The 25,282-nt window shown below is 49.1% G+C and overlaps 10 protein-coding genes across 25 annotated transcripts in view; 7 read left to right on the forward strand and 3 right to left on the reverse strand.

Moving 5' to 3' along the window:
• Positions 1-2,127, forward strand: part of FOIG_02989 (uncharacterized protein) — a gene marked incomplete at its 5' end in the record, with an annotated part of 3,387 nt that extends 1,260 nt beyond the window's left edge. The window contains 3 exons of the mRNA XM_031200586.1: positions 1-627; positions 725-953; positions 1,003-2,127. Coding sequence (XP_031070354.1) covers positions 1-627; positions 725-953; positions 1,003-2,047 — 1,901 coding nt within the window. The 3' untranslated portion in view covers positions 2,048-2,127. The remainder of the gene's footprint in view (positions 628-724; positions 954-1,002) is intronic.
• Positions 1,635-2,855, reverse strand: FOIG_02990 (uncharacterized protein). Its single transcript, XM_031200587.1, has 2 exons — positions 2,729-2,855; positions 1,635-2,678 (listed from the first exon to the last, which is right to left on the reverse strand). Exons 1-2 carry the CDS (start codon positions 2,760-2,762, stop codon positions 2,476-2,478), a joined length of 237 nt encoding a protein of 78 aa, XP_031070355.1. The 5' UTR covers positions 2,763-2,855; the 3' UTR covers positions 1,635-2,475.
• Positions 2,856-3,003: 148 nt separating this feature from the next.
• Positions 3,004-3,618, forward strand: FOIG_02991 (prefoldin subunit 2; the record flags this gene model as incomplete). Its single annotated transcript, XM_031200588.1, has 4 exons — positions 3,004-3,043; positions 3,101-3,191; positions 3,327-3,519; positions 3,586-3,618. The coding sequence occupies 4 exons, from the start codon at positions 3,004-3,006 to the stop codon at positions 3,616-3,618; spliced, it is 357 nt and encodes a 118-aa protein (XP_031070356.1).
• A 28-nt stretch (positions 3,619-3,646) lies between these two features.
• FOIG_02992 (uncharacterized protein) lies at positions 3,647-4,090 on the forward strand (the record flags this gene model as incomplete). The annotated part of the gene is made up of 1 exon (XM_031200589.1): positions 3,647-4,090. One exon carries the CDS (start codon positions 3,647-3,649, stop codon positions 4,088-4,090), a length of 444 nt encoding a protein of 147 aa, XP_031070357.1.
• A 2,343-nt stretch (positions 4,091-6,433) lies between these two features.
• On the forward strand, positions 6,434-9,856 carry FOIG_02993 (nuclear transcription Y subunit beta). Of its 13 annotated transcripts, none has more exons than XM_031200599.1 (7): positions 6,492-6,679; positions 6,968-7,397; positions 7,778-8,108; positions 8,316-8,426; positions 8,513-8,640; positions 8,801-9,389; positions 9,465-9,671. In XM_031200599.1, the coding sequence occupies exons 3-6, from the start codon at positions 7,940-7,942 to the stop codon at positions 8,990-8,992; spliced, it is 600 nt and encodes a 199-aa protein (XP_031070364.1). In that variant the 5' UTR covers positions 6,492-6,679; positions 6,968-7,397; positions 7,778-7,939; the 3' UTR covers positions 8,993-9,389; positions 9,465-9,671. The 13 variants fall into 13 exon arrangements, with proteins under 13 accessions (XP_031070362.1, XP_031070359.1, XP_031070370.1 ...); XM_031200601.1 differs by having other exon boundaries at positions 6,501-6,679; positions 7,007-7,397; positions 9,465-9,596; XM_031200597.1 differs by having other exon boundaries at positions 6,434-6,679; positions 8,801-9,856.
• Positions 9,857-10,014: 158 nt separating this feature from the next.
• On the forward strand, positions 10,015-12,697 carry FOIG_02994 (uncharacterized protein). The gene has a single exon (XM_031200603.1). It carries the CDS (start codon positions 10,327-10,329, stop codon positions 12,391-12,393), a length of 2,067 nt encoding a protein of 688 aa, XP_031070371.1. The 5' UTR covers positions 10,015-10,326; the 3' UTR covers positions 12,394-12,697.
• A 353-nt stretch (positions 12,698-13,050) lies between these two features.
• On the forward strand, positions 13,051-18,030 carry FOIG_02995 (uncharacterized protein). Its single transcript, XM_031200604.1, has 3 exons — positions 13,051-13,546; positions 13,718-14,315; positions 14,369-18,030. The coding sequence occupies exons 1-3, from the start codon at positions 13,387-13,389 to the stop codon at positions 14,976-14,978; spliced, it is 1,368 nt and encodes a 455-aa protein (XP_031070372.1). The 5' UTR covers positions 13,051-13,386; the 3' UTR covers positions 14,979-18,030.
• On the reverse strand, positions 14,871-21,389 carry FOIG_02996 (uncharacterized protein). Of its 3 annotated transcripts, XM_031200606.1 has the most exons (7): positions 21,085-21,389; positions 20,899-21,026; positions 18,464-20,847; positions 18,180-18,415; positions 16,671-18,130; positions 15,196-16,619; positions 15,077-15,117 (listed from the first exon to the last, which is right to left on the reverse strand). In XM_031200606.1, exons 1-6 carry the CDS (start codon positions 21,182-21,184, stop codon positions 15,318-15,320), a joined length of 5,610 nt encoding a protein of 1,869 aa, XP_031070374.1. In that variant the 5' UTR covers positions 21,185-21,389; the 3' UTR covers positions 15,077-15,117; positions 15,196-15,317. The 3 variants fall into 3 exon arrangements, with proteins under 3 accessions (XP_031070373.1, XP_031070374.1, XP_031070375.1); XM_031200605.1 differs by having other exon boundaries at positions 14,871-16,619; XM_031200607.1 differs by having other exon boundaries at positions 15,196-18,130.
• Positions 21,390-21,680: 291 nt separating this feature from the next.
• Positions 21,681-25,008, forward strand: FOIG_02997 (vacuolar fusion protein MON1). 2 transcript variants are annotated; one of them, XM_031200609.1, is made up of 2 exons: positions 21,681-21,857; positions 21,909-25,008. In XM_031200609.1, exon 2 carries the CDS (start codon positions 22,172-22,174, stop codon positions 23,681-23,683), a length of 1,512 nt encoding a protein of 503 aa, XP_031070377.1. In that variant the 5' UTR covers positions 21,681-21,857; positions 21,909-22,171; the 3' UTR covers positions 23,684-25,008. The 2 variants fall into 2 exon arrangements, with proteins under 2 accessions (XP_031070377.1, XP_031070376.1); XM_031200608.1 differs by having other exon boundaries at positions 21,681-25,008.
• Positions 23,387-25,074, reverse strand: FOIG_02998 (uncharacterized protein). The gene has a single exon (XM_031200610.1). The coding sequence runs from the start codon at positions 24,416-24,418 to the stop codon at positions 23,870-23,872; it is 549 nt and encodes a 182-aa protein (XP_031070378.1). The 5' UTR covers positions 24,419-25,074; the 3' UTR covers positions 23,387-23,869.
• Between the last annotated feature and the right edge of the window lie 208 nt (positions 25,075-25,282).

Below are 25,282 nucleotides of genomic sequence, written 5' to 3' on the forward strand. Positions count from 1 at the left end.
CCACAGACACTACCACAGACACTACCACAGACACTACCACAGACACTACCACAGACGTTATGGAGACATCGACCGAAGCCAGTAGCTCAGTCACTTCAGAAGAACTCCCAAACTCTACCATGATAACAGCAGATACAACAAGTGTCGAACGAAGTGACACAGTTACAGAGTCTTCAACCATCGTAGTCGAACCCACTACTGCCCCAACATCTGATACTGCCACTAAACCAGCTCCAAACTCTTCCAATGAGAGCACTACCAGCCTCGAAACAACGAGTTTGTCCGACAGTCCCATTGATAGTACAACTACCTCTTGGGAAGAAGTTCAAGTGCCATCAACTATCCTAGCAGTCCCAACATCTACCGATGAGGTCACCCTGAGCTTGAGTAGTGACCTCTCAAGCGAGTCAGCAACAAGTAAGCTCTCACCGCATATATCTAAAAAGCCCATACCTCCTGCCACAGTCATTGTATTCACAGCTGCAAAGAGCCCAGTACTAACAGCGAAACTAGCCCCCATACCAGATATGACCGCAACCGAGTCCTTGGAAACAAGTGCTGCCGAAGAGACGGAGTCCTCGACAGACACAATTTCAAACCCAGCGGAGGAGACAAGCTTTAGTGACGGTAAGACATTTATACACGACGAGGGTGACCTCTGATGTTTCCCCCTTAAACTTCACCCCATGTGCATAAACTGGATCTGACACTAAGCGTTCAACAGCCATCACTTCAACAGCCCAGCACACACCGTTTCCAGCGACATCAACAGTTGCTACATCTTCTACCGTACCGTCTAACCTAGCAGTGATCGGGACTTTCAAGTTCTTCGGTTGCTTAGGATCTGCAGCTGGTTATCCCAGCTTTGGCTTGATCGGAGAGGGACCTGATATGACCACTGCAGAGTGTGCCAGGTTAGGAAGAGGACGTGCTTATATAGGCATCTACCAGAGGTAGGCTCTAAGTCATTAATGCTAAGCTCATCTGGCTCACCTTTATTAGATCCTGTTATGCAGCAGATACTTTGGACTCTGCTGAAATTGTGACCAACGGTCGCTGTGATCTGCCATGCCCTGGGGACCCGGGCCTGTTCTGTGGCGGTGTGATTTTGACCGACTCAAGCCTGGACTCGCGCCTTCGACGTCGAGATGCCCCTCCTGGCATTTTGCTCACTTTGTATGCGCAGATTGAAGCCACATCCAGCTCTTTGACCACTTCGGACGCTCCTAGCACAGCAGAGATACCTTCTCTCACAGTCTCTACAAGGATCACTCTTCAACCTATCTTGACCTCTGAGTCTTCCAGCTTCCCTACCGACAACCCGACAATTTCGAATTCTCCATCCTCAAGCACAGAAACATTTGTTGATTCGGTCATCAGCCTTGAGCCTTCAGTTCCTGTCACTAGATCAGAAGGCGCAAAGCCGATCACGCCCCCATTCCCGACAACTGTCTCTTATAATGCAGGCAACTTCACCAGAACCGAAGCTGTGGCACCAATAATCACCACTGTAACATACACCATTGTTGACCCTAATGACCCGTCTTACTTGACTATCACTGAGTATTGTACCACGTTGCGACCGCCCCCTTGCCACAGATGTCAGTATCAGAAACCGCCAACGGTTGAGATGACGACTATCGAGGTGGGTTGCAATAGGTGTGGTCACAATGGAGAGAACACCATTACTCTTAACATTCCAGCTGGTGCAGTTGTCGCAGCTCCCACAAGAGAATATGCGGCTCACGAAACCCACAGCGTTCAACATTACGAGCCTAAGCCGGATACTCAGGGGACTCGGCCCAAGAACTCTTCCCCTGCAGCCAAGGGTAGCCATGGTCAAGCGGAACCTTCTGCAGTGCCTTTGGGAGGAAACGGTTATCCTGATGCACCCAAGCCAACGTTTCACCGCAGGCCAGCTCCAGCTCATACACCAGTGATTGTGCCAGATGCTCCTATTGTCATTGTCTCAGGGGCCGTAGTAAAGGCGATCCAAGGAATGCTGATGACAATTCTCTTGATGGTTGGTCTTGCTTTTCTCCTGTAGAGATTTCACTGAGTCATCGACCCTCGGTTGATTTCTCCTTTTCTTCCTCCTCCTTTCATATTCACGCATCTTTTCAAGAGTCATGAACATGAGATAGACAATATTTTAATAGTGTACATAATTCACAATACATATCGTCTTGCTTGATCACAACTCTCGGCATCCTAATACCAGTTTGGTTTCAAGAAGTAATCGTGATATAGGAACATGCACCTCATGGCGACTAAGAGCAACCTGGTAACTGAAATAGGGTCGTATGATGATTGATACTTATACTGTCACAATCTCATGCTTCCTTGTCATGAATTTATCGCCCAGAACGCCAGCCCAAATATTTCTAGTATACAGGTCGAATACAGCCCATCGTCAATGGATTCGCTTCGTGTCGAATTCGGGTCGTTGGCATCGTATCGTGAGGTGTTTCTAAATCACAGTCCCAACTCGCGCTGTTGCTCCCGGATTTTGTCGCGCTTCGCCCGGGCAGCATTTCGATTCTCGGCTTGCATCTTTGATCGTTCGATCTTTAAGCATTCGTTGACCTTCTCTTTGGCGTCATTGCAGCTCCCAACAGCCTTGTGCATGAAGCCTTGGCTATGGCACTGTTCGAGAGCAGCGATGACCTCTTCGCACGCTGTAACTGGAGTTAGTGAGTAGTGGCGATACAGCGCTCAATGGACTTACCGAGAGCGTTTTTTGTGTGAAGATGAGGATGCATGATGATGTTGATATACTGGATAGAGTTGGAGGACCCTGAAAGAAATCCAGTGATCGCCACAGGCTGAGGAGATTGAATATTGGGTCGGGAGTGCACGGACCAGGCGGGAGGCTCCATGGGATTTGGAGGGGCATTGTGTTTGCGTTGGCTTCTATTTCCACACAAGAGAATATCTATTGATACACAACCACCAGAGAGAAGCAATATATCGAAACACTTTGCTTCTTAAAAAAAAAAAAGGATGTCTTCAGCGGCTCAGGTACCTGCTAAGAAGCAGCAAGGTCAGCACCCCCCCCCTGACACATCTCACGACGCCGCCTCTTACTCACGTTATCTAGATCTTCAAGTCACCTACTCCAACTACAAGAACACTCTTCAGCAAATAGCTCAGAGAATTGGTGACATTGAGCAAGAAGCCGAGGAGCACAAGTAAGTGGCTTACTCTTCACTATTGTCTTCACCGTCATTCAAACAGTTTGAGCATGGTGTCGGCTTGCCCAAACTCCTCCTACAACATAGCGTTACCGCGTGTTGAACCACTGATTCTGATTTGATCTTCAACAGGCTTGTTTTGGAGACACTAGAACCCCTTTCAGAAGACAGAAAGTGTTTCCGTCTCATCAACGGTGTGCTTGTTGAGAGGACGGTCAAGGATGTAGTACCAGCCCTCAAGACCAACCAAGAAGGGCTTCGCAAGGTGCTGGATGATTTGGTGAAGCAATACAAGACGAAGCAGGATGATCTTGAGAAGTGGAAGGTAAGAGAAAATTTGAGATTTCAGCCGTTGGTTTAGGAGTACAGCCGATATTAATGATTCCTACAGAAGAAGAACAATGTGCAGGTTGTACAGCAATAATGAGACTACAAGGACAGAATAAAACAAAATGCTTGCATTAGTGCCACAAAGGATTTATTTTTTGAGAATTACCAGAGAATTGCATGTTTGCAATTTAGATATGCCACTTTTTAACACAACCTTATACGACAGAGCTTACAACAACGCAATTACTCCTCAAAATCCCTTTCTCTCTACAAATGCCACTCCATCGAACCTCCCGATGTTTCTGCTCCAGCCTCATTTGGACGCGGATAAGACGGAATTTCGTGGCCTGCTTGCCTTCCAAATGTCTGCCTTTCAGGCTGAACCAGCAACACGACGGAAGAAATGGAAAGATGGTGTTGATGCGTTGTACACTTGCTGCGCGCTGTGGGGTTATGGCGGCAAAAGCGTCTGCATGCCCAACCGCATTGAGGCCCCAGAAGCATCAGAGTTTTTGACATGCAGGACGTCAAACATACAATGCAATGTAATGCAACGCAAGACCTAGACAGCGGGCATGTGTTTGTATGGACAGAAACACCCCGATTGACGAGGCTTGCCCACCGGTTGCATTAACTGGCCATATGTACCTTCGTGCCGGACCACTGTTGATGATGGTGATGCCTTTTGAGGAGAAAATGAGGAAATTTCCGCACACTCAATCTGTCTGAAACTCATGACTTTTGCAAGACTTACATCATATTTCATGCCTCAACCGAAGACGTGTGCATCAAGGCGAACTGCATGAGAATAAGAAAACCGAAGGATGACAAAGATAGTACGATGGACAGCTGGCGTTTTCATGTGTATGCAACGTCAATCAAAGTTACATGTCTGATTGATCTTCACCGAGATCTGAAAAGAGTCTGATCGATATGGGGCAGCGTAGCCATGAACTGCAAGTCATCAGTTGCTGCCTTCACTCCGACAACTCTCCACCACCTTGTCAAGAGTAACAGCATCATAATGACCTTGTGGGGGCTAGTGCATTCCTCTCGCGCAGCAGATCGGTTGTTGACATGCAGAAGCCATAATATGTACTTCTGACTGGTTGATACTGCACTCACGTCCCCTCTTCAAATGGAGGCCCTGCGGCACAGCGGTCGTTCCAATGCTCTATCAGACGCTTGTTGTTCCATGAAAATATGATCTCTGGAATGGCTTTGATGAGATCGAGTCCAATCAGACCTGAAGGACAGAATGACTGATATTAATGGCTCACTGATAACGCCTTCACAGGCTTGTTTGTTACTGAAAACCGTTGTCGTGTGGTTCTCTGGTAGCTATCAAACCGTGATGAACGGGGTATAAGATCTTCAGGGACTCTTATCATCGCAACACATCAATAAAAGATCTGCCACTTTTCGTGGTCATACCACCAAGTCGTCCCTTAACGCACATTGCCGGCTTCACATTGACTGTGCCAGGGGGCGGTCAGCAGGAACTTTGATGAGGCTATCACAGTCGTTTATCCTAAACAGATGCTGTAACATAAGTTCTCAAGTTGTTTGTGGCTCGGCTGGCTTGGCTAGGGATGGATGCGTTGGGTTCCAATCATGAGAATGCCTCAACATTTGGCATGAACTCCATATTGCTTACATTGGAAGACTTGCTAAGGTTTCAGAGGCCCTGATGAGCCTTGAATAAACTAAAGTTCCAAATCAACTGTACGGAACAATGGCATATGATGATAAGGCCTCTATGATTGGTACAACCAAGCCGTAACTGAGATGACCAACACTCCAGTTTGTCGGGTCCTTGCAGGCATTGGACCAGGTCGTTGACCATGTTTTACAAGGAGGCTGAACTATTTATTGGACTACAATTTTTGAGCTAGGCTGAGAACTCGTGGCTAAGTTGTTGGCTTGCATCTGAGGCATACTATGTGGAAGCTTACAGGTTGCGACGTACAAATGAGGCCGACAATGGGTTACCCCAACAGCTCAGCCCAAACTGAACCCTGGCGATGGAAGCGTGGATACAGTTTTGATGGGTGGCTTGATGAAAATGCCATTGTCGAATAAGGAATCAGAATGCCCCCCTTCTTCCGTTACCGCCCAGGTGGACTTGATCATGACCGGTCAAGTGCCTGATAGTGAGTGAGTGCCTGGACGTCATTTTGAGGAGGCATTGGAGATGGGGTCATGTTCGCAGAGATGTGTTTGTTGAAATATCCTGACCCAACAGCACCGCAGTAGAAGGCCTCGTTGCAGCGCATCTATAGCAGAGCTGATATTGGGTGTAGCACCTGAATGCCCATCTCACACGTTTCCTCGGCCAGTACAGGACAGTAGGTATCACTGTAAACACGGGTTCTTTTTCGTACGATGGCCCCCCAAGCCAAGGTAGGTGAAAAAGAGTTTGCGACACACCGCCTGGGGCCATGCTCCTGTGTACCCATGGGAGTGTTTGCAGCAACTTGCCTACCTACTTTCCTAGACAAGCCCAGGGCTTTTGGCTTTAGCGGCTGAAGGAATCAAGGAAGCGAGCAGATGGATGGTCCATCGAGCGAGTATTCCTTGTCCGGGTCAGTCGGATTGATATAGCGGTGTCGAAAGGATCGATAGTTATACAGGAACTGGAGCACCTTCTGCAAAAGATCAGCACTGTGTCTGTAAGCTTTGGTGTAGCTTTCTTGCGAGGGGTTGTATGGCTAATAAACTCCAATGTGCTCCTGAGTTGACTGGGTCCGACACTGAAAGTCCACCATCAAAAAGGGTTAGATAGAATACGGCCCGAGTTCGTTATCGATAACGTCTAATATGGAAGCGGCCTCCAGAGGAGAGAACTTAAGCAATGGCGCCAGGGTCTAAAAGTTAACAGTGCGGGTTTAGTTAGTGTGTAGGTTGCTGGGGCCCGGCGCCGCCTTAGGCTTTCAGCCTTGGCCTTGGGTTTGTTGTTGGCGTGTCATTGGAAACGAAACATCCATCTAACCTCACTTCCACTTCCATCCACCACCAGCAAAACTGACCAAGTTTCTTTACCTTGCCAAAATTGATCAACGCAACTTGGCTAATTGGATCGCGTCTTGACCGCATATCCCATACTGACCATCTTATCGTCTCGCTTGCTTAATAGCAGCTGCAATCAATCAATTGTAAGTCTCTTTTCCAGAAAAGAACCCCACGCCCGCTGCTGCACTCCACATATGCACCTCAACTGCGACCACAAGCGAACAACTCAGACACCCTCTCGCTCGCTGCTCCTCGCACTCTCACTCACTCTAGCCTCGCCTCCATCGCCACTGAACTCTTTGCTTTCCCCTGCTGGCGAACCCCATCGCGCTCCATCCTCAATCAGTCATCGAATCTACACACGCCCCAGCCCCGTCCTCTCCCGAGCTCTTATTGTTCCCTCTGACTCTGGATCTGACGCGATTTGGTAGAACCCCCGCGGCATATTAGAGCTGACATTGGCGAACGAGACGCTTACTATTCTCGTGTAACACATTTCTCAAGCTCCGTACCCGGTAGAACCTTCGCACTCCCGTGCAATTCGCCGTTGGTCTCCAGCTAAATCGCGACCCGAATCTGCGCCGCTCCGTCCCGTCGATTCTGAGACGCTTCCGGGCGACGTCACTACCTACTGAGGTGTATCGCCATCGCCATCGCTGTTGACCTGCGTCCTGCCGTCCTGCGCGTAATTCACTTGGCTGCGCGTATCCTTTGAGCTTCCAACGCGTGTGCTACAGCTTTGGCTTGCGCGCGTCGGCCTTTGCTCTTGATTTGTATCTATCAGCCGGCTTAGGCCTGTTACAAAACAGCTCGAAGCTCGCGCGACTTGTCTACCTCACTTTGGTTTGTATTCGCTGGACTGTACGTACCAATATGTCTTTGAATCAAAGCCTCTTCCTGTCCTCCTCCCATACCATGCATGCCCTTAATTCTCTACCGGACCTCGAAGTCATGGTCCCCCGCCTTCTCTTCACTTGGCTTTACACCGGAGGGGCCCACCCCCCTCCGGTGCCTGCTCCGCTCCGTGTCCTGTATCTTGGTTACCTTAGCCTTACCTCACCTCACCTCTCCTTGTCTTGACAATAGACATCCACATCAACCACTCCTTACCTCACAAGCACACGCCCCCAAAATTACCCAAGCGGACAGCGTCATAGCCCCAAGATCCCGGGCCAGGGACCACCTGCATTAGTGACGAGGAACCCTCATCGGTACAGTACTCTTTGATTGACTTTGCACAGCACCGCAGAACCAAGACCCCTCTTCCTCTCTCGCACACCCTGACGCTTGCAAGCCCTACCATCTGCGACGTGGCCAGGGGACACATCATCGCAAGGTCCAGCTGTGCGAGCCCGAAATCCCCTTTGACAAAGGACGCTAGCAGCCGCTGCAGGTAGCCAAATATGTCGGATTCCCCCCAATCCGCTGCTCCCAAGGAGGTTGACCATGGTGCACCATCACCCGACGACGAAGCACAAATGAACGAGCAACAAGACCCACAAGCCGCAAACTCAGCGGGCTACGAGTATGAGGGTGTAAAGGAACAGGATCGATGGTTGCCTATAGCCAATGGTAAGTTATCTATCTACAGAGGCATCCTGATATGATTTGTTCGTCCCTTTCTGCGCGAGCTGTTTGACGCCTCAGCCCGCCCAGCCGTGCATATCTGGATCCCTCTCATGTCTTGCGATTCGTCCCCCAAATCACCCAAAGCGCCTCGCGCCTCTAAGGCCGACAGGGCTGATGAGCTTGATGCTAACATTCGAAACTTTGCTCCAGTTGCTCGTATCATGAAAAACGCACTACCTGAAAACGCAAAGATCGCGAAAGAGGCCAAGGAGTGTATGCAAGAATGTGTCAGCGAATTTATCTCTTTCATCACGAGCGAGGGTGAGTAATGACTCCACAACCTTACTGAGACTTGCACTTGAATATCCGAGTCATGTCTTTGATCTGCAGTATGCTGACTTGCACAGCGTCGGAGAAATGCCAGCAAGAGAAACGCAAGACCGTAAATGGTGAAGACATTCTTTTCGCCATGACGTCTCTCGGTTTCGAGAACTACGCGGAAGCGCTGAAAGTTTACCTCAGCAAGTACAGAGAGGTAAGTCAAATAGTCTACCAGCAGGGACCCTGGATCTGTTGAGTGGATGACTTGCGGGTATGCTCCTTGTAAGCTTTGTCGTTGAAGGAGCCTATACCGAGTAGCAAGAGAAGTTTGAGGATACTTCTATCATTCAGTTGCTAACGCGAATCACCAACAGCAACAGAATCAGTCGAACCGCGATCGAGTGGGGATGGATAGTAATCCACAATGGCTGAATGATGCCAAACCAGAGCCCAGTGCCGTGGGCGAGTTTGGACAGGACGGAAACGGCGTCGAGGCTGGGGGTGATCCTAACTACATTTATGCCTCACAACCTGGCCACAATGGCAACGCTGCCGAGGGCTACTAAAACGCTGCCTGCGGTGAGGAGCGGACGACGAAGACGAAAGCGGCGAAGCATGGCCTCAACAACCCACTCCCTGGCCCCAACAGCGATCGTACCAACCTCCACTCGAATGGTTCTTCTAACCAGCGGCAGTATACCCCTTCTGAACAGCATAGGTTCATCATATCGGTTGCGAGTATTAGCTCAGTTAATGGTATCGACAGCAACCCAATCATCTCAGACGCTGCACTCTAATACAAGTGTATTTTTGTCCACAAGAAGCTTTCCCCCGGGATGTGGACGTGGACTTCAGAAACGGTGGCAGACTTACATGGTATGAGGAAAAGTTGAGGACGGTATTGTAGGGAAGGGTTGGGAGCATATATGGGAGATATGACTGGGTTGGTGTTCAGAGATAGAGGTGCGATTTGCGTCTGGTACTTGCCTGCAAGCTTGGGAGCAGTCCCAAAATGATTAGTGTTAATAATCACGACAGTCAGAAAGGGTCTTTGGGAGCAGACTAACGGATATGCATTGAGTCCAGAGGCAAGGAGTTTTGGGCCAGTAGTTTTCAGATAAATGAACACCCACAGTCTGTTTGTTTCAATATGCGTCTAACTATCTGAGACTATGCCTATTATTAATGTTTTTACAGTGGTGATGGCATGAGCTTTGAATGCAAAACGACAGTTCCTAGATGGCGTTTTCTCATAACTCGAGAAAGAATCATTTATCTAGGAAGTTGTGATCACGAGAGAAACTTCTCGGGTTTCCCGCAGTTATGGAAGGGTCAATAATCCATCTCAATGGGAACTTGATGGATCGTTGTCGACACAGGGAATAAGAACAACTGTTGCAACGCATGAAGTGAGGTTGACTTCAGTATCAAGTGTGACGCAATCACTAAAACAAAAGTAGAGTAGCGGAGAAAATACACCTTTCCTGATTCGGAAGAGCATCGAGGTAATGAGAGGCACGTGTGGTCCCCACCAAAAGTCATCGAAAATTGGGTACCCTTCAGAAATTGGAAAAAAAGTTCCAATGGCCACCAGCGCTTAACAATCGACCCTCGAGATTTCTTCATCATCGCTTCCACAAGGCAAGAAAAGAAAACCGAGCTCTCCATCTTCCGGCACTTGTGCTGTTGAGACATGCATATTATGACTACTGATTCTTTTCGGTCAAAGTTTCAACATACTCTTCAGTCCATGATTATACCTTGATTGCCCACTTGAAGCACCCCTCTGTTGTTGCCTGAGAGACGCCACCATCACTTCGAGTCAACCATCCCCTCCTCCATCGAGCGACAGCGCACAACGAAGCGAGACATCATAAAACACTCAGTAGGGCCTGCATCAATGAGACCCTTTACACCTGCGACCAGGAATTTCTCTGGTCCTGTTCCAAGGAGCTCCACGCCTGTCCGCTCCATCCTCAAGCCTGCATCTGTCTTGGGGAGGAGAAAGGCCGAGTATGCTGGACTAAGCGACCCCGTCGACGCACCCGAGAGCCCCACGAAACGCCGCAGAATCTTTATAGACGAAACCCGAAACGTGACGTACGAAGTCGGACGACGGACCATGGATGAGGTGAAGCTCGAAGTCAGGACTGCCCTTGAAGAGCACCTGAGAGGAAACGATAGTCAATACGACACATTGAAGGAACTCTTCGCCAGCGACAAACAGCGGTACCTACCACCCGTCGTTGGAGAGGAAGATGATACCCTGAAGCCCCATGAACTCCAGGTTTACGTGGTGGCTCTTACTGGATGTGTCCCCATTCTCAAAAACAGGCTCTGTAATGGTCTCGTCCATACTGTTCTGAATTGCTCCTGGCTTGGACGAGACGATGCCTTCGTGAAAGTGTTTACTCATTTCCTGGCGGCCCTGGTCAGCGCCCAGGGTTCGTACCTGTCACCCGTTCTGATGATGATGGTGGGGAAATTCTCCGATAGTCGATCTTCAGTGTGGAGTGTCCCGGATTTCCCTGAGGTCAGCCGCGAGACCATGCGCAATCGACTACACAGCACCCTGCACTATTTGCTCCAGATGTTTCCTTCCGCAATTTCGGTGCTCGAGGAACTCCTCGTGAGCAAGTTACCGTTCCACAACGAGTCCATGCGTGTACACATGGCGTATGTCGACAACCTTCTTCGTATCAAGGACTATGTGCCCGACTCGCGTGACGAAGTTTTTGATATTATCCTGAAACGAGTTGTCCAGATCGACTCTCAGATGCAAACCGATCTGGAAGATCTCGACGATGATGTAACTGCTGCCGTCATGTACGCGCTGCGAGAACATTCAGAAGGAGACGAGTGGGAGAACGACGACGACTCCGACGACGAGAGCGATGCGGAATCGGTTCACAGCGACGACCCCGATTTCGATGAAAATGTCGCCAGAATCAAGTCGATCAAGGGAAGTGTTGAAAAGATGGATGCCATGATGGACACACTGTTCAGCGTCTACACTCCTCATTTTACCAACCCTGGGTCGGACACGGCATTCGACATGTTTACTGTCCTATTACGCGAGTTTGAACAGCTGGTGCTGCCCACATACAAGTCTCGACACACGCAATTCCTCATTTTTCATTTTGCCCAGATGCATGAGCGCCTCACAGACGCATTCTGCGGCCAGCTTATTGCCACTGCGTTCCAGGGCAACACGCCCAACGTCCTCAAACAATCTGCCGCAGCATATCTCGCCAGTTTCGTGGCGCGTGGCGCCCATCTACCAAGCGGCCTGATCCGAAGTATCTTTGGGCTTCTTTTACATCACTTGGACCAGTACCGCAAGAAATATGAACCCTTATGTCGGGGACCAGACCTGATGCGATTCACGCCATACTACAGCCTCGTTCAAGCCACACTCTACATATTCTGCTTCCGCTGGCAGGACTTGATCGTATCGACTCCGGAGTTTGTGGACCCCGAGGATCCAGCTTCATACATTGGTCAGGAGATGGAGTGGATGGGAACATGCAGAAAAGATCTTTCCGTGCAGATCTTCAGCAAACTCAACCCTCTCAAGGTCTGTGCGCCCGTAATCGTCGAGGAATTCGCCAAGATCTCACATCGTCTCAATTTTATGTACGTCTATCCGTTGGTGGAGAGCAACAAACGTGTTCGCTTGACGCAATATCTCACGGCCACCTACTCAACAGGAGGAGCCCTTCGAGATGCTGGTTATGAGACGCAAGATGAGAGCTTCCATCAGTTAGACCCTTATTTCCCATTCGACCCTTATCAGCTGCCAGTTAGTAAAAGGTGGCTCGAGAACGACTACGTGCATTGGAAGGCGGTGCAAGGGCTAAACGCCGAGGACGAAGACGACAGCGATGATGATATTGATGACGACCTTGATGAGGACGAGATTGAGGAGGGCACAGCGACGGATAGCGATGGTGAAGATTACGAATAGAGTCGTGGCATAGTCATTTACGACAGAAGCATGGTTTGCGATTTGTGGTTTATAAAACACAGCAAGGCGTTGGGGAGGATTTGTTTGATTTACAAAGGCTTGGTTCTATACCCGAGGGCTCGGATGTGAAACGATCTCGAAAGTTGCCATGAGATGAGAGCGAGTTATGGAATGCACATACACTCTTCTAGACAGTGAGCAGAAAAGGAAAAGTTTACAACCTAACATATCCCTTGACGGTTTTGCGTCACCATTCATTTGTGTTTGTAATCATTGTGCATACCTATTAATACCATCTCCGCGGAAAAGATGAGCATCTGTGACGTAGGAGAAATCGTCAGCGAGGTCGCAAAGAGGCCCTTCAGCTCTGATACAGAGTACTAAGTATATAACCTAGGGGTGGCAGAAAACCTCAGCCTGGAGTCCTAAGTGACAAAAAGGCCCAGATAGTATTGGGATATCTTAGGGCAGTCTATAATGAACTTAGCTTGCTCTCTGATCAGTTTATTTTCTTGCCTTAATGAAAGGTCTTGATATCTAGAATGAATGGGGGACTTGGAGCCGAAAGCCCTCTCGGAATAGGCAGAAAAACTCCGATTCAGCTCGTGACTCGACATGTCTTCTTTTCTGACTTGCATATTCTCTTATCATAGCTACTGTAGTTTGATCTTTTGTCTTTCTCTCTCTCCCTTTTCATCAAGAATCATTATTCATCAAAAACTCTTCTTCTTTTCTGCTCTGACGGTTTTATGTCAGGCTATTTTTAGTTACTATCCTTGCCTTCTCTTCCTCTCATTCCATCTACCGAACTCGCACGGGGCATATTCCGCTTCAAGATTTAATCCGCCCGCGCTTACTTAACCCAACCCATCCCAACGTAACCAGAACTAACTTCGAAACCCACTCAAACTTCGAGACTCAGTCATTAAAGTGGGCTCATTCTCGAACTTACATACAAAAGCCTCCAGCAGCAAATTGCCATCTAATCACGTCATGGCAAATACAGCTACAGCAGACGAGAGACCTTCTTTTACCGAGTTTCTCAAAAAGACGAAGCAGAAGGTCGCTGGAACGCCATGTGAGGGCCCTGACTGCGCCACGCCCCAGCGGAGGGGGAGGAAGAGTAGAGGCAGCGTTGGGGTGAGCAGTGAGTGTAAGTATAGAGCGTGCCCTCGTTGTCTTTCTGTGTGATTTCAGTCGATATCTTTGGTCCGCTTGATTCCGTAAAGGTCCGGTTCAGTGACTGGTCACTCTTCGACTTAGAATCTCAGACAATCGTGCAAGACATCTCACATATCACCAAGACACCACTAACACCCCCCAGCACCCGAAAACAGTAGTGAGACTTCACCCCAGAAATCTCGCAAGTCTCTTACTGCGACTGAGAAAGCAAAGTTGCGCCGGACCCAGGTTCGACGGGCTCAGATCCAGCATCGCCAACGCAAAGCAGAATATCAGAAACAACTCGAGCTCGACATTACTCACTTCCGTGAACTTATTGCCTTGACGGAATTTGAGTCTGAACAACTCAAAAAGGACAATGACTCTATCAAAGAACTATTAACGAATAAAGGCATCACTATCCCAAGATGCAAGTCTGGTACCTGCTCTATACGTCCCCGTCTCACGAAAGACGTGGTTACTGGCGACAATGACGCTTGGGTCGATGACACGCTGGGCGTGAAGTTGAGGGCCGAGGATCCTAGTTTTCAAGAATACGATCAAGATGGCGGAGAGATATTTGCCGATATCAACGTCGACGACATTATTGTTACTCTCAAGAAGGATGAATCGATGGAGACGCCAGCTTTCAGTATCCGATCAAACGAATCGAGCAGCAACGCTACGAGTTCGCCACCGCCTCTACCGGACCTCAACCTGACCCCTGATGAGGAGCAAAAGGCTGTTAACTTTATCCTCTCGTAAGCTCATCCTGCATCGTGAATGTTGTGATAGCCTCGCTGACATTTCACAGACTTGAGCATATCTGTTGGGATCACTTCTTCGTTGGTGATTTTCCATCTCACTCTCACCTCTCCAACGACGAACCCAAAGGCCACTGCCTCATGGCATCTTCACTCTGCATGGCCAATGCACCTTTGGATGTATTTGGTGACCGCAAGTTAGTCTCTTCAGCATCGTCTTGCCACAATCGTCGTTCTCTCGGCTTGGATCCTTACGTACCTCCCGTGCATCTGGAGTGGCCATCGCCCCGAATATCGTTATCTTCCCTTTATGGCCTAGCACAGAGTCTCAACCCCGGCGACTTGGAGATCACGCCTGTGCAAGCCTGGTTCGAGCTAGCGTCACGCTTCGACAAGAGTCTTCTGCTAGAAAGACTAGACTTACTAGGCACGGAACTTGTTGGCGTGTCTAAGTGTCTGGAGTTCGGGGCTGTTATGGAGAAAGATGCTTTCGAGAGTGTTGTTGCGAGGGTGTACGGGGGTACTCTTGAAGAAGCTATGGCTGCCGCTGCGATTATTGATCCACACATGGGTAGTGTTTGCGATATTTCTCGCATGAGGAATTTTCAAGCTAACCTTCTCACGAACCAACTGGGCTTCGTGGGATATGCTCAGAGCTAAGGTGTTCCGTAGCCAGAGGCTGAAGTCTTTGTGTTGGGTTCGGGGTTTTCATTTTCTTGTTTTCTCATCTTTTCAAACGGCTGAACCGAGATGAAGCCGAGCACTTCAAGGCGCATTATTGAGATATCTCGTTGTAGGTCTAGAGTATCTCGGGGTTAGTTTTACGAGATATCACTTTGTACAGTGGCCGTCAAGGCTTCACAGGTTTTGAACCTACATGCATATGCTTAGGACAATTTAACTCTCTTTTTGGATCTTGCTTTTTTCAACAGATAGGTCGCTAGAGAATATCCACTCTATGAAATCCATCTCTCCGTTGTTATACATGAGTTGTCATCTCTATAATGCCCTAACTATACTCCTCTCATCAAAAATATCCTTCAACAAGCTCGAGATGCAGGCATCTCGATCAACTCGGCCCATTGCGTATGTAGACTCAAAGGCAAAGATACTAAGCTGTCCAAAGAAGGGCCGGAGTACCTTCGCTACCAGCTCATCCTTTCTATCAAGGCTGACATCATCATTAATGCCACCTGGTCCGAGAAGGGGCCGTCGAGATGAGCCACGTGTCACTGGGTTAACAACAGAAGAGGATTGGAAGCCCGAGCTATTGACGGACGCTCCGAGCTCGTCAGACAGCTCGTCGACAAGGGCTACAGGTTGATAGGTGGATGGCCGATACACGGCATCGATAGTGTCAGTGATGAAGAGCCATTCATGAAGCTGGAAATCATCCGGTGCCACACAGATCAAAAGATCTAAAAGCTTACAGGCCTGCAAAACTGAGGCGTTGGTGTAAGTGTCAGAAGCAGTGCTGTTGTCGGGTGCAGCAACAGAAGATATTGCTGCATGAATCTCAGCGTTGACAACTGGCCATAGCATGCCTAAATGGATAGCACTAGTTCTCAAAGCCAGTGCACGGAATACCATGTAAATATCCGCTCTTGTCGTTGATGATGGCGAGGATGTTGACGAAGCGCCCAAAAGCTCAGCCAGTTTGCTAAATATCTCCGACAGATCCGAAACAAATGCATCTTCAGAGCCCGCAAGAATCAATGTGGCAATTCTCCGGAGGTTGAGTTGCGTCTTGCGATCAGCTTCGAGACGAGCTGAAGTTGCTCCAACACCAAACACAATGCCGGCTGTCGAAGGGGCACTAATGCGACCCACGATCTCTGGCATCTTCTCCTTGTCCGTAAGAGTCCATTGTCTTAACAACGGCAGCCAGTCTTCCTTGGCCAAATCAAGATCCATGCCAAAGAACTTGGGGTCATTGAAAGCATCGCCGACATCCTTCTTCCAATTCTTCTGGTTATTGTGAACTCGTGATAATTCGTGGAGAAGACACATCGTGTTCTTCGATACTATGTCAGGGAATCCTTTAGCCCTCAAGGTTGGTCCAATAACATTAGTAGAGATAGTGGCCGCAGCAGAGAGGACCCTGTCAGGTTCAACCAAGATTTTTGTCAGTTTTGGAACGATAGAGGCCAATATAGAGATGATATCATCTGGCCCTTCGCTAGCTCCGTTCAGGGAGTTCCCAGAGTCGGATTTAGGAATACCACTGCCCGATGTTGTTGAGTCAGTGAACGCCACAGGTCTTGTAGTGAAAAGAGCAGCAAGGAGACGGATAAAAGTGTCCTACAACGATGTTAGCGAACACGCAGGTCATAAATGAGGATATCATAATACCCCTAGCTCCTTTCTCATCCTCCTCTGTTCTCCAAAGTTGGTGTTGTCAACTTTCTCGCCTAAAAGAGCAGCAAATCCCAGAAGGTTTGGCAGTGTTTGCCTATGTGGGAATGGATTCGTGAGAAGGTCTTTGAGGAAGACCATGCAATCCTGCCATATCTCGTCCATAGCATCATCATCTAATGTTCTTGTATACTCCACAAGAAACCAAACAAGATCGGTGTCTTGCAAGGATATTGTCATCGTGGACTTGGATGCAGTGTCAACGGCACCGGCACCGGTCCTTCGGTATATAGCATTGAATAAGGCAGGCATGCAGTGCTTGGGCCGGCATGCCTCCAACGCAGAAAGCATATTGAAGACCTGGATTGACTCAGCACCATCAATTGATTGTTTCCATAGAGCAATGACTGTCTCGAGGCATTGGAGATTCTCTGCAGCGAAGAGATGTTCAAGTAATCTCCTAGCACGATTACGCATGCGTAAGGATGTATAATTGAATGACCCAAAGGAGCCTTGATCTTGCTTGCTTGAGTCATTGCCTTGGCCCCATGTCCAAATCTTATAACAGATACGGACAGCATCCTGGAACGCCAGATGGACTGTCAGTCGGTCATTTGCCGTAGCACTGCGAGACTGGGGGGCGTCTGATTGCCACACGTTTGACACCATGCTTCCAAAGAGAGACTGGGGCTGATCCGGGCTCTTTGCCACCTGTGTCCGAGCCTCTTCGCTCAGGAGCTGTTGATGTGCCCGTGCCAGAACTTGCTCGAGTCCATTGAGGAGGAAAATAAGGGTAGACTCAGGTGACGATTTCTCGCTACCAGGAGATAGAGCATTGGAGGAGAAGGTTTCCTGCAAGTTGGTAAAGGTTGTACCGATTTCTCTGCAAAGTGTCTCAACCATGGGAATGAGGACCTGGAAGATAGAATCGGAGTATAGCGGCAAGCACTCGGAGACGAAAGCAACCCAGCTGTCTAGGACCGGGCGGCTACTGGGTGAGCTGAGACCATCTTGCAGGCATTGGAGAAGTTTAGGTGGCGGTGGCGAGACTATCCGGGCTTCTGGCACTGAAAGTGATGGCCGGCTTCCCCTTGGGTCAAATGAGGATGGCCGTCTTTCAGATATAGGGGAAGTTGGAACGTCAGCCGGGGCGATATCTCTAAGCTTGAGTGTATCATAAACAACATCAAGCAAAAGAACCTGCACATATCCATCCGAGCCTCGAAGAGACTTCTCAAGTCGATCGATGAGTACGTTTTCAAGGTGCTGAGCTGATAGAGAGGCGGCAAAAGGACTAAGGAGAAACCTATGTAGAAGGCTGAGTGCGTATCTATAGAGTTGGTTGACACGATCTTCAAACTCCTTGGTAGCATTGTCAGGGGTGTTGGCCGTTATGCACCTCATGCATACACGAATGAAGAACTCTTGCAATGTCATCTCATTTTCTTCGCCCCCAGCTTTCATCTGGTCAGACTCAAGTTGCGCATGTGTAAATGGGTGACTTACAACTGATCTGCATATGCTGACCATGAAAGGAAACATGTTTGGACGATAGCACAGTCCATGAAATATCTCCAGCGCACGTCAATATATTTGAAAGTGTTCTGAGGTAGTAAAGAGAAAGATCCAGATCCTCGTCCTCGGAGAATGACAATGAATCTTGATTGGGTTTCTCGTCATTCTGTGTTAGGGTCTGCAAGAAGGGTATGTCGGATAACCTGGAAATGAATATCAAAAAAAGTCTGGTATTCATTAGCAGTGGTTTCCAAATTCTCAGAACTGAGACTTACCTATCAATCCCCAGCATTGTGTTAAGCCACGCCTTGACTGTCATATATAGAGGGGTCCGATCATCTTGTAGGGCATCAAGGATGAGGAATACTGGCTGTGTGAGCATAACCTCGTAGTTGTCGGCTCCAGCAAGGCGCGGGAGGCTTTTCATATCCTGTGTCGGGGTTTTAGAACCTCGACGCTCAGGCGAACCATTGTCTTGTAAAGTGTGTGACCATAGCACACTCAAAGCACGACCTTTGTCAACCGCCTCGATAGCACCGAGACGAGCGGTCTCTTGTGAGATGATAAGACTGGACAATGCTGCTTCAATATCACGATTGGATGTGGATAGAGCCGACTGCAGTTGCCATAAACCCCTGACTGCTTCGACATGGTATTTTGGTTCAGATGCTGAAAGGTAAGTCCAGGCATGCCGGACCAAGAGAGGCACCAGACTTGATAATTGTGCTGTCTCGATCCTCTCGGCATAGTAAAGCTGAGTCGACAGTTGCAGGATAGCCGAGAAGGACGAAAATGCGATAATATCTGGGTGTTCAAGAAGTTCAAGCATGAGTTGCAGGAGTTCCTCCTCCTTGGCTTCATATGTTCTTGGGGTCTTGTAGATTGCAAGAACGAGTAACCGAATGCAAGCATTGAGATCAGTCTCAGATGATCCCAGGTCCTGGCAGACAAATTGAGCAGCTTGTTCTAGGATAGCTCGTCCTATAGTCAAAGCATTGAAGGGGGAGGCAGACGCCTCAATATTACCCTGTTCATTGACATAAAAGCTCTGCGACTTCTTCAAAATCTCCACGTTTGTCGGCAAACTTTTGCTTCGATTCTCTGAGTCCTTACTGATCACAGGAAAGACCCTCTCTGGAACAAGCTCCAAGAGTGACATGGCAACGCTCAGGGCTTGAGTAGAAAGGGTGAACATTTGCGAATCTAAGTGGTTCCTGGCAGAGACGCGCTCTTTGAAGTCTTGAAGCATAGCCAATGCTGTTAGACAGCACAAAGGTGCATGGATTGTGACCATTTCCTCCTCCCGCACGTTGAAGTTGGACAAGATAAAGTTGACAAGGGAGAGTTTGTCGTTGCGCTCGGGTGGACTGAGAGCTCCAGGACCCAGAGCCTGGGCAAGAAGTGCAGCAATTTCGCCGTAGATTAGGCCGCTCTCGATACCATCGAAGAAGACGCTAGCACTCCGCAAGACTTCGTTAAACTCCGCCTTGTTTGAGGCATGGTCCTTGAATCGACGCACGCTCTCGATAATGGGCAGGAAAACCTCAGGGACAACCAAGCCGCCAATTTCCCATCGATCCATCAAAGACAAGCATATTCTGTAAGGCTTGGCGCGTTCACTAGCTGTATTATGAGAACTGTTTTCAATCATTTGCAAGATAGCCTTGGTCAAGGGTTGCAATCCGAATTCTTCAAAATAGTTGGTCTTTGAAGCCAAGAAGGCATGCTGGTCAGCAGGAGAGCTGGATGAATTGTCGCCGCTGGCTTCATGTTCAGCGGCCGGTTCAGGCCCCAGAAGCCACGCCCAAAGGCGCCTGTTCAAACTCATATCGCGCCGAGTGACTACGCCAACAGCTGCTTTTAGCAGTAGTTCAAGGTCGTCCGGCTTTACTCGGGACTGAATAACATGAGCATTTAGTGGGAGATGAGAAACTAGGAGGTCTAAGAAGCCGCGCTGAATTAGTAGCTGTTCATCCGAAAGGCCACTCGCAAAGCAACGTAACAAGAGCCCCGGCTCAGGGGATGTAACGACCTCCGCGAGCTTGCTTTTAGTGTCTTCGTCGCCGTCACTTTGCGATGTCGCTGACTTGTTCGGGTCAGGGGCTGCCCTTGGCCCCAAGGGCGGCAGAGAGCGTACCAAGTACGCCAGTGCCCCAGAGCGACGACTCTGGCTGGTTATCGATGCTAGGAAGAAACATTGCCAAAAGAAGGCATCACCTGAAGAATGCTGATTGGTGATTTCTTCGCTATATGAGGGCCTAATGGCATGCTTGAAGCTCTCCACAAGGCGCAGTGTTCGGTCAAAGTCTTCACTTGTCTCCTCTTCGAGGCCAGGAAGCAGAGCAAGTATTATAGATTTCATTGCTGGGCGAAGTGATCGGGGGTCGATGCCAAGGAAGTGCCGTTCCAGGAGATCTAGGTATGGTGCCCTTACTGACAGCGAAGCAAAGGAGAGGACTGTGGCCAATCCTGGCAGATATAGAGGTAGGTCTCTCGATAGACCATCTTTACCAATGACCGAGAATACCAGATTGTATAGTTCGAGAGCTTTTTGGTGCACGCCAGACGGGAGGGAGGGATTGAGGCACTGTGAGAGTCGTTTCGCAACAGTAGCTTTGGACGGGATGGCATTGATCGACTTGGGGCGAGCTTGTAGAGCCTGAGATTCGTTATTAACGATACGACTTGGTAATTTCCGCATGCATCATACCTTCAGAAGTTTGTTCAGGAACGAAATGTAGTCTGCCCATTCCTCCAAAGCTGTCTCGAATAAGACAAGTGCCCTATCAACTCCGTGTGCATATTTGCGATAAGATTTATCCTTGATGGCATAATCTTCTGCGCTGTGAGTCAGAAAATGGTCCAATTTCTCTCCGTGTCAAAGGCGCACACCCACCTTCACCCAGCTGGTTCCTCCATTGGCGTAGAATAGGTGATTCTCGACCCGAGCTCTCGGGAGACACTGAGCGACGACCGGACCCGGGCTCAAGAGCCATGGCTAGTGAAATATGCGGTTATAGGTGAAATCAAGGACATCGGGTATCCTATCGTGTTGCGACAGCAGCAAAAGGCATCGCTAGAGGCTAAGGATCGCAACAAATGGCCTACAAGGTCGTTTATGAATCGTCGTAATCAAGCAGGTGCACCGATCCCAATTAGAAGGCTACGTGGAGCATACAGGTAGCCCTCAAGGAGCAAGAAAGCTCCAGACCCTGAGCCTAGGTGCCAAAAATAACTAGTCTAAAGGTTAACTAATTTATATTAAATTGACCTAAACTTTCCTAAATTTGCCTAAGTCTTTTTGTCATTTAGGATTGAGGTCCTCAGCTTTCTTGCCTCCCTTTGGTAGCTTCAACTGCACCCACTGAAGCCACCCTGAAACTGGCGGAGCTCTGTGAGTGCGGACTCTGATTGGTTCAAGCTTCCAAGCCTTAGACCTATTAGCGCAAGGCTGCAACAGCCCCTCCAGCGCGTCATGCCCCCCATGAAGCTCTTGACCTCCTCTTTTTTTGTCGATATCATCGCTTCTTAATCATATGCGGCCTCTCAAGATGGCATAATGGCCTCGCTTCATATCTACAGAGGATTTCCAGGTCGTATGATTCTGGTAAAAATAGGTCTTCTTCCATCTCTCCTCCTGACAGGCTGCTCTGCCAAGAAATGCGACGAGTGAGCTATCCGCCGCAATCATGGAGTCGGATGAAATGACCCCAAAGCCAGCATCTCCCACAAACGAAGATTATCGTCCACCTCTACCGCCTCGGCCATCAACGAGCGCTACCGACACGGCGTCTCTGCAAGCTCATGCTACCACGGCAATAACTCCTGTTGAAATACAGACGCTCTCTTTTCCTGATGGATCTCGAGGGACATTTTCCACTCCTGGACCCGACGCACTCCCAAGCCCCGCTGAGGGTGGTCATGCTTCCCCAAATCGACAGGAGAGTAGTGGCAGCGGTGAGGCAGACGAGACTGCTAGCATCATGAGTTTTGCACCGACAATGCGACCTGCTGGCGATATCGCAAGTCTACTCGTCGGTGAACTACATAAGAAGAGTCCAGCTTGGAAAATGTTGCGAACTCAGTCGGCTACTGTTCTTCCTTTCGAGAAAGGCAGAATAGGCGCAAACGACCGGTTCGCTGAGTTTCACCACGAGTTCAATTCTCTACCGGAGGATTATGATGAAGATGTTGAGTCTGACATTTTGCATCTCTGGAAGTCGAAGCTGAAGCATTATCTGATTCTGTCATCAGCCGGAAAGCCCATTTGGAGCCGCTATGGAGATCTGAGTCTGATAAACTCATCCATGGGCGTTGTTCAAACCATCATTTCATTCTATGAAGGTGCCAAGAATCCCCTTCAGGCCTTTTCTGCCGGGGATACTCGTTTTGTTATCTTGACCAAAGGCCCGCTCTACTTTGTCGCTATCAGCAAGCTGGGTGAAAGCGACTCGCAGATACAGGCACAATTGGATGCGCTATATATGCAAATCTTGTCAACACTAACCTTGCCCAGACTAACTCATATTTTTGCGAACCGACCGTCAACTGACTTGCGAAAGCCTCTTGAAGGGACCGAGGGTCTTCTGTCTTCTCTGGCTGATACGTTCACAAAGGGATCTGCTTCGGCTTTGCTTGGATCTTTGGAATGTCTCCGGCTTCGAAAGTCTCAACGGCATGCAATCAACAATACTTTCCTCAAATTGCGTACAGACAAGTTGCTGTATGGTCTAATTGTGGCTGGTGGGAAACTTGTCAGCGTCATTCGGCCTCGTCGGCATTCACTTCATCCCAGCGACCTGCAACTTATTTTCAATATGCTCTTCGAGAGCGACGGCATCAAGGGTGGTGGTGGAGAGAACTGGATCCCCATTTGCCTTCCCGCTTTTAACAACAAAGGTTATCTTTACATGTACGTCAGTTTCTTTGACGGTACTTCTGGGGATCAAGCTAGTTCTCCTGCCGCGGCACAAGGGCGCTCATCAGAAGAAGAAATCGCAATGATCCTCGTAAGCACCGATCGTGAAAGCTTCTTCGAGCTGAAGCAGATGCGGGACAATGTCGCCCAGCAGCTTGCCAAAAATGGGACACTGGCTATTATTCAGAACGCTACCCGCCTTGGTCGACCAAAAATACACGAAATTGCCCCCGGGAGCCAAGTCAGCCACTTCCTTTACAAGTCGCGGGCCAACGTACAATTCTGCATGGCGTCATTGGAGCCGCACTTCACTGGTCTTGTTGAGCGCAGGAGATTGATGACGGTGTACCATGAGCTCCATGCATCCATTCACGCCAAACACTCGCATCTCAAAGTTTTGCACGCTATCGGAGATGATGCCACCTCATTGGCATGGACCACACCCGTGTTTGAGTTTTACTGTGTTGCTGGGCCTAATGTGTCGAGAGCGACCATTACACAAGGAGCGAACAAGATTATCCAATGGGCCAAGAGGGAAGAAGAGCGCCTTTTCATCATTGGCGGTGGTGTATTCTGAGGGCATGCCTCCTATCAAGGTCTGGTTCCTCGTTAATCCTAAAATTCAAGACCCATGGTCTTGCAATCGGTCATCTCATGGAGCCGAGCAGAAACAAAGTGCCTCCTAACGCCGACATTATTCGTTACTAGCCTTCCCACCTCATTAATAATTAGGATAAGGGTATTTGAAGTCCATCTCAACGCATCACTTCGACCCTGCCTTCGAACTTGGCAACCTAGTGACAGCAAAAACTTGATTGTCGTGGGCTGTTCGGCCGCCATCGGGCTCCGAGGGTGTGATGTTATCTGATGAAGGCGACGTCATATCGCTTGTTGGGCTCTGGGCTGAGTGACCCTCAAAATAGTCGTCCTTGGGGTCATCCTTGGAGTTGGACCGCGTGCGAACAGCTCCCCATGATCTCTTTGCCCACTCCAGGATGCGATCATTGACCTTTGACCGACGCTTGGTCTCTGACTCCCAGGAAGCATTGCGATATTGAAGGGGTGGCGGTCGGTCACCATCACAGCCAAAACTGTTACGGCTAGTTGTGCCCGTTGAAGGATAACTCATGGTGTCGGTTGCAAGAGTTGTTCTCGAGGCGTTCATGATGTCCAACGAGAAAGGTGCATCGAAGTCTTCATGAAACCGAGGGCTGCGTATTGATGGGCTTTGAAGTGATGAACCAGGTCGTTGAGATTCAAAAGGATCCCGAGCTGGGAGTGGGAGAGTGAGGATGGGCCTTCGATCCGTCATTGTGGGCGAGACAAACTGAATCCGGTACTGAATGCTTGGTGTGGCAAGACTGGGTGTTGGAAGGTGTCGATGTTGACACTGTTATAAGAAATGATCCACGTCCGCTGAGAATCGGGAATAAGAATCAAAGGCTTTGCTTATCCTCCAAGCTCAGAGCTGAAAGACGGACGCTGTCTATCGTTGATGATTTGTTGACTTTCTAGAGCCGGGCGAGAAGGCAAAGGGTTCCCTTTTGTTCAAATTCAAAGGCCCGTTAAACATGTGCATCCGACATTAGCTTGAGCTCAAACAAGTCCAAGTGTGCGATAGACCCCTGACTAGGCTTGGACAAGCAATGATGGAGCCAACCAAGTGGGCTTCACAAACTGCGGGGATGGTACGGTGACCAGTTGAATGACAGAGATTGCCAGGCTCTGCCAGCTAGAGTCGTCCACAAGGACGGAAAATCTTGAAGGGTGGCCGAGGCATTTGAGTTGTGATAGAACCCACACCCCAAGAGTAACAATAGAAACATCAAACTTTCCACCAACATTTTAGGCTTAAATCTGAAGCAGCAGATGATCCTTTCTATGACTGTACCTTGATAAGCCTTGGAATAGAAAATTGGGCTTCTTTCTTCAACAGCATTTCGCTCCCCTCGATGATCTACAGACATCTCCAAGATGATCACTTTCTTGATCCCGTATTATAGCCCAGCCCACCTACCAGGGTTAACCAAATCCAGGCATCTAATTGACGTTTCTGGTGGGAAACAATTCAAGAAGTGCCACTCTAGACCCATCGAACCAATTGAACCCTGTTGCCGAGTCAGATGTTTGAGTTAGACTCTATGCGGCAGCCCGTTTTCGGTACGGGGTTCCGGTC

Source organism: Fusarium odoratissimum, assembly GCF_000260195.1.
Source record: "Fusarium odoratissimum NRRL 54006 unplaced genomic scaffold supercont1.3, whole genome shotgun sequence".
Lineage (NCBI taxonomy): Eukaryota > Fungi > Ascomycota > Sordariomycetes > Hypocreales > Nectriaceae > Fusarium > Fusarium odoratissimum.